Source organism: Montipora capricornis, chromosome 4 (genome assembly GCF_036669925.1).
Source record: "Montipora capricornis isolate CH-2021 chromosome 4, ASM3666992v2, whole genome shotgun sequence".
NCBI classification, from domain to species: Eukaryota; Metazoa; Cnidaria; class Anthozoa; order Scleractinia; family Acroporidae; genus Montipora; species Montipora capricornis.
The window spans coordinates 2,436,881-2,444,380 of record NC_090886.1 but is presented as its reverse complement, the minus strand read 5'-3'; the positions used below and the strand labels follow the sequence as shown (position 1 = coordinate 2,444,380).

At 37.3% G+C, this 7,500-nt stretch overlaps 1 protein-coding gene across 2 annotated transcripts in view; it reads left to right on the top strand.

Annotated features, from left to right (window-relative positions):
- Positions 1 to 182: 182 nt before the first annotated feature.
- Positions 183 to 7,500, top strand: part of LOC138045167 (serine/threonine-protein kinase Sgk1-like) — a 19,382-nt gene continuing 12,064 nt past the window's right edge. Inside the window, exons 1-6 of one of the 2 annotated variants that reach the window (XM_068891579.1) lie at positions 183 to 547; positions 3,893 to 3,979; positions 4,315 to 4,387; positions 5,034 to 5,109; positions 6,184 to 6,280; positions 6,746 to 6,792. In XM_068891579.1, coding sequence (XP_068747680.1) covers positions 476 to 547; positions 3,893 to 3,979; positions 4,315 to 4,387; positions 5,034 to 5,109; positions 6,184 to 6,280; positions 6,746 to 6,792 — 452 coding nt within the window. In that variant the 5' untranslated portion in view covers positions 183 to 475. The remainder of the gene's footprint in view (positions 548 to 3,892; positions 3,980 to 4,314; positions 4,388 to 5,033; positions 5,110 to 6,183; positions 6,281 to 6,745; positions 6,793 to 7,500) is intronic. The other variant, XM_068891580.1, reaches the window with a different exon arrangement.

Below are 7,500 nucleotides of genomic sequence, written 5' to 3'. Positions count from 1 at the left end.
AAATATATTTTGCTTTGTCCCTAATTTTCTGAAAAGTAAAATTCAAACATCGCCCACGTAAAAGAACGCTGTTCTAATGCAAGCAATTTGAAGGACATCAATTGTTTTCACTGACCAAAAGACAAATTCTCTTAAGATACTTGATGCATCGTGTGACACAGATGACACTGGGCTTTGACCCCAGTCCCTGGGTATCACAAAACATCTCGATCTTGAATATTGCCTCTCCAAGCACATTCCCAGGTTAGCACTTCTTCGTCTGGGATATTTAATTTTCCCTGAACCTCATCAGTAGCTGACCAGTAGTTATTGCGATTTGTGTGGGTGGTACTGTTTGAATAGTTCATCGGAACTCCCCCACGTTGTGGATCAAGAAAATTGCTCTTGATCGACGCTATAAAAGATTCCTTGGTCATCTGTCACGAAGTCTTGGAAGTTTCTTGCGGTTCCGAAGCCTCCATTTCTATTAAATGCAATGTCCAAGCAGATAGACGTAACGGTTCCTGACTCAGAAACGTTGAGCTCCGAGAAATCAAAGCGTTTTACGGTAAGAACTGTCATTTGTTAGTTATTGGGTGCGTAACTGCAGCACTCAGTCAACGCAGATGTGTGTGGCAAATTGCCTTTCTCGGAATTTCGGATATTTGCAGAGTAAAAACATGTCCTCAGACATCGATATCAGGACAATACGCCCTCTAGATTTGTCGGCGTACATGGAAAACATAAGGTCAGCAGTTTTGGGAAACACGGTACCTACCGATTGCTCTCTTGGCCAAATGTTCCTGCATTGTGCACGATCAAATTTCCAATTTCCAATCGTCGCAATCGTTGCAAAAATTTTACCGGCAAATTCCATTTGTTTTTTCGATGAGACTAAGTGCCTCAAATCTTTATTTACAGTCTAAGTTGTATCGGTAGTAGTATAAAAATTATTATATTTCTGATTATATTAAAATTTCCCGATTTAACGCTTGTTGAATTTGGGGGAAGGAGGCTATTATTTTTAGCTTTACACTAGTTGTAATCGAATGTCGTTAAATGATTTATAAATGATTTACCATTCTTTAGCATTTGGCTAAGATTATTTTAAGTTTCATCAGTATTCTACTCTCTGTTGAATATGTAAAAGATTGCCATTGATTTATGTGGAAGTTTATGTTATACTTTATAATAATGAAGCTTGATCACTTTATCCGATCTCGCACCAATTAAATTTATGCCTATAGTTATCAAACTGTTTTGCTGTTGTTGTTGTTGTTTCCTATAAAGATTGTTTGTGAAAGGATAACTTTTGATTGAATAATTTTCCATGCATCATTAACTTATGTTACATTTACCTTAATTAATGCTATTGTTAAAACTTCTATCTATTTATAAACCAGGTGTGGTTTCACTTATATATGACAAGTCGTCACCCATTAACAACTGAAAGTTTCAAAAGGAACAGATATTTCAAGCAATCGTTTGTGGTTGCTTTGAATTCTTCAAGGTTCAGGTTTTTTGCTCACATGCACGTGAAAAAAAAATTACCACACTCTAGCAGCTGATTTTGTTTGGTAATTTGATATATCATTTTATCTTTTTAAAAAAGGGGTGTGTATGATCCATATGGAAAAAAAATAGATATTTAAGACACAGTAAGAACATCTACATAACCTTTTATTTCCTACTATTTGCTTGCTGTTAGCAAGATATAAAAACAAGGGAACTTCATATCTTGAATACCTATATGTCGCTTCCTTCAGGGTAACAAGATAACTCATAACTTTATCTACATATACTTCTGTAAAATTTTCATTTCACCAACTTCATTTCTTTCTTTTTTTATTTAAGTCAACTGAGTCGGGAAATAAACGTTTAGTAATCATGATAGTAATATCACCTCTCTGCTAGCTCTGTTGGGTAGGAGCCCTCTGTTTGCTTGTCTGGTTGGGTTTGTAGTTGTTATTCAGCATGTGCCACTTGTAGACTACTTTGTGAGATGAATTCAACAGTCATTTATTTGGATTATCGTCTGCTTTGACAGAAGATGATACCTATAGTGAGCTTTTAAAATAAATAATCAGCCAGTGACAGCCAGTTGGTATTAACCTTGACCTCTTGGCCATCAACATAGTCTAAATATTTCTTGCATTTTTGGTCTACAGACAATATGATTATTTTAATTGGCATTGTCTTCACCAGTGTTAACCTATGACCTACAGACCCTAAATAAGAAGTCTGTTTTGATTGTATGACCACAGCCTCTGTTTCATTATGTTCAAACTGCGACCTCAGTGATGAAAACTACCATTGCATTTTGTGACATTTAACTCACAAGAATCTATCCCCTGATAAAGTTAATGATAATGCTTCATGGTTTAGCATGCATCCATTGGTAATTTGACAGGAATGAGAGAAGCTTAAGAATAATTTCAAACTCCAGCATCTTGAATTCTTGTCATCTTCAAGAGCATTGCAAAATGATGAAAGCATTTACACCATCAGTGAACCATAATTGAAGAATACGATGTATGCTTGAAAATCAGTATTAGTTTGCTATAGGCCAGCAGTGGTTTCAGGACAAGAAGAACGTTTCAATTGACGGTTTTTGGAATTTTTAAAAATGTTAATAGTTACTGACAGCTGGTGAAAAGCATTGTCTACGTCACTCCAAGAAGTTGGGTGGTTTTCCCCTAAATTAAGGTAATTCAAGACAGCTAGATTCTTTCAAACTTAACAGTAAAGTTCACTTTAACCTGATAATAGTCGGTTACTTTACTCAAACCTGTTGCAAACTTCAAAATTATTGAAACCCTTGGGATGTAAATTTGTTATTTAAACTAAAGTATACCAGAGGTAAAGTGCCAAAGAGCAAATTCGTTTTTGTTCTTGCAATAAGTAGGTGATTTTTTGGATGAGTAAATTTTATTAATAATAAATTTTCACAAAGTGCTTTGCTTATTATTGTTAGTTGTCACTTGTAACTGTCAACTGGCAGAGGTGGACTTGTAGCGTTTAAATTATGTTACTGTAATGGCAATTATTAGCACTTGAAAATATATTTCTTTATTTGTTAACCCATTGACCCCTTAGAGTGAGACTTAATAGATTTTACTCCGTCTACCGCCAGACGATTTTACTTGTCAAAGGGGGGTGGGGGCGTCCTTTGGGGTTTGAGGTTTGAGGTGTGAAAGGGTTAATCTTCCTCCAGAAACATGGAGAATACTTTTTAATAATGGGAATCATCTTTCGCGGCCTATGTTTCATAATGCAGTTAAGCTTAGCTTTGCTTATTGGCTGAAGTATTTAATATTAAGGCATAAATGGGAAGCCCAACCTATGTAAATCAGTAATGCGAGCTTGAACTTGTAACACACTAGATGTTTGCCTGTTCCACAATATTCAAAGATGGCCTCTTTTTACCAACCAATACTGTAATAATAGTTATATATTCATGTTAGAGAATTTTCAATTGTTAATCATGATCCTTAATGATTCACATTCAATGTTCATGTCAGCTTCTCTGCGCATGTTTTATGAAGTACCTCAGAGAGTGAATCTGTTCACGATGACCAACTAGAACTCAGAAAAACCTGAGTGAGACCAGATTTGAACTTCCAACCCAACGGAAGAGTAATAAGAAAAGACAAGGGCTGGATAGAAAGATCCTCAGAAATGATTCACTAGCCCAGCTGATTGTAGTCCTGAATTTCCCATCAAATGGTTTCCAAACCAAGCTTCAGGCAGGCTGAGATCTTGGGGCTTCATTAACAACCTGGCTAAAATAACAATGACTACAGTCACCAAATAAAACATACATGTACCGCAATCTATGACATGTCCCTTCTGCAATGGCTCTCCATTAGTGGTGAGATTTCCATCACCTTTTTGGCTTTTGTTATCTCTTTAGGTGTACAAAGTCCTCATTAAATTGCCTGATGGAAGGAGCTACTTTATTTTTCGAAGATACAATGAATTTCATCAAATGTGTGATAAGGTATGACCATGTTATGGGTGGTTTTCATTAATTCCATTAATATCAAAAGTACCAATTACATGAAAATGATCCTAAGGAAACAGAAATCTCTTTTGATGCAAGAGAAAGAAGCAGTGGCTTTTGTTGGACGGCACAGTATACTGATATTGGAAAAATGGCATAAAGCACGACAAATACGCAGAACTATGAAGTGGAATAAGACAGTTATAACCTAACCACAATATCATTCTAGTCAATCTGGTGTGTGATGTCCTTGAAATAAACTTACCACCCAGCCTTACAGGTTTATGATCACTTTACTGCAGATTACAGATTTGCCTACTTTTTCTTCATAGCTCAAGAAAATTTATCCTGATTTACACATAAAGCTTCCTGGTAAAAGACTGCTTGGAAATAACTTTGATCCTGGTAAGCTATTTTGAAAGCATGTGGTAGTCTGCATTATTGTAGCTTGCTGTGGAGGCTCAGGTATTCAGAGACAACTTTGGTCCGGTGGGGTTTGATGCTTTTGTCTTTGGGAGAGGGGAGGGTGTAGGGGATTTGCAGCATGCATCTGCCTTTAAATAGCCTCAAGGACAAAAGTAACCTGTCTACAGTGTGTCTCTTCTTTAAAAGTTTTTCTGGTCATACACCTGTAAACTGCCTTTTTGTCTGGTTGAACGTGGCCAGGGGGAAGCGAGGGTTCTTGTTTCAACCAAAGCCTTAAGTCCTAAGAGATCAAAGAAATCCTCAAGGAATGACCACCCAGAAAGATGACTCAACTTCATCATTCCAATCTATTGATTATTATAACTATTAATTTTTTGGTGCTTGCACTCCATTAATTCCTTGTGAGGGATACCTAAATGACCACATCCATCTTATGGTTGGGTTATTTGGATAACCAGCCATTCACAGGTGTCCTTTTTAGGCCATTGATGTGCAGTTATGTTGAAGACCCTTATTGTCTAGTCATAATATGTGTAGGTGTTTGAAGCCGGGGCAGTGATATTCTGTGCATGTACAGGTATTGGGAATCCAATTTTTCATTTTCGTGTGTTTTTTTGTCCCTCAGAATTTATCAAGATTAGGCGAGAGGGTCTTAATGATGTCACACAGAAGATTATGAATCATCCAAAAGCCATTGACCAGTAAGTTGCTGTTCAATATTGGACCATGCATTTGGTTTAGTGTTTACTCTGACTGGCACTTCTCACACGTGACTGGGAGCCAAGCAAGCCGACCAACACACCATGATCCCACCCGACCTTTATTAACACAACCGAAACATAGTAAATATATCATAAAAGACGTACTTTAGTACTATTTAAAAACTGAATGGAATGTGATAATCATCCTAAAAAAAACCTACAAAGCTGAACTGAAAAGACTCATGAGGGTTGGGTGGGAGGGGGAGGTCAGGCAATGACAGATGAAAAAAAAACAAAAAAAAAACTGAGCCACCAACAAACCATGTGACCTGAAGACCCCCCACACAGGTGACCCCATTCCCCCTGCTGTGTGTGAGAAAACATTTTCTGCTTTTAATTATTTGTTCCTCAGCCAGTGGAAAAACTCACTTTCCTTATTAAGAGTGACTCTTGACTCCAGACGTTTTTGCTTGTCAGTGAGGGAGGGTTGAGGAGTGAAAGCTGGGTTGACAACATCTTGGTCCATTTTCATGTAACTGAGCTGTGGCCAAATTTTCAGCGTTGAAGTTAATCGCACGTGGAACTTCTTGAAGATAAATGTATTGATGTTGGTCTTGTCCAAGAAGTGAAATCATTAAGCTGGTCTTTTTTTTTCTTTTGTTCCTTCAGCTGAAGCAGGGTGGCCCTCCTTCTCTACCCACAACACACAACCTGTAAACCATATTGTCCCTTGCTTGTTTGTGTCGACCTGTTACTAAGTTAATTTCATGGGTAGCAACCTACTTTGAATTTCATGGCCAGAATGTGCTACTCAGAGACCATTTATCAAAGGCATCAAATTTTTCGTATTTCTCAAGGAAAATCCCAAATGATTTGTCCATGGTTGGTTTCAAAATGTGATGCCAATATTTGTGAACCATTAAATTGCCCGCTGACACTTTTCCTGTACACATAAACTAACATGTTGCTGTTCTTTGAAGGCAGAGCACCTTGGAAGCTTTCAGAGTTTTCTAGAGGCTTTTACAGCCAGTAGCTTGTAACCTCAGACTAAAAAAGACTTTTTTGATTTTACAGTCCTGATGTAAGGGAATTTTTTTCACTGGATAATCCAAAAAATGCTCAAACAAATGATGGTGATGATCAACCTGGTGCAGATGAATCTGATCTTCAGGTAAAATTGTTGTGAAATAATGCTGTACGCATCGTAGACAAAGTAGTGTGTTTGCAGTGAGCAGGACAAGAGATTAATTCATTTTCTGCCAGCAAATTTCCAGTTTACTTGCCATTACATGTACCGGCATGTTAGTTCTGTCAAAAAAGCTTTTGGCAAAATAAGTTAAGGATGAGATGCATGAGGAAGCAAGATGGGTTTTACTATGATATTGTCAGTTTTATATATAATTTCACTGTCAATAATGGAAGATAGGGGCTCACAAACTTGTCAATTACTGGAAAATTGAGATACTAATACTTGGGGATTAGTTGATCACAGGAAAGCCAGTGTAGACAAAATTCACTCCAGGTGTTTGTAAAGTCCAGCAATTTGCTTACCTTTCAAGCTAAATGTTGCACTATGATGTATAATTATTTTTTAAATATGAGAGTACATCTTTTATGTTTAAATTATGGTTGATAGAGCAAGGATATGGATGGCATTGATTTAGGAGGTACAATCAATCCGAAGTAAGTAACAGTGAAAATGCATGCATACTTGTAGTTAACACCGAAATCCTTACATGAAGGCTGGATGACCAGAAGCTGTTCAGCCATGGGTGGCAATCCACACATCCTGGGCACTGTCCTTGAGCCTTCACATTAGTATCCAGAGTAGAAATTGCTAAATAGAGTGATCAAATCAGGAAATGGAGATCAGGTGATTGTAGGCTGGCCGGTCACCTATATAAGTTAAGTAACACTCCCATGGCTGGCACCTCTGTCCCTCAGCAATAGGCCATTTCATTGGGGACCCAGGCACTCATCAGACTATATAAAAAAAGAGAGGAAAGGGAGAAAAAGCAAGGCAAACTGATGTGACCAGCATAAGTTAAGATGGCGAGTTAGGTCTCCTTTATTTATTGTGATGTGAAAATTGTACAAGGGATGCAATTTGTTATGTGTTGGTAAACAAGCCATTGATGTCTGCTTTTGTTTTAAATCTTTAATAAATTTAAATCAACGGGGCTATTCTCCATTCTCCTTGATTTCCAAACTGTCACTTTTACCTAGAAAAAAAATTCTAGATAGGATTGCCATTTCAGTTATGTGCATGGTGTCATGTGTGAGGAAAGGAGCTTATTTGTGAATTATTTTGCTAAATGTCTTTTAAGGGTCTTAGATTTTTAGTATTATTTTAATTGCCAGAGTTCATAGGGGTATCAGTTACAAGAGTTA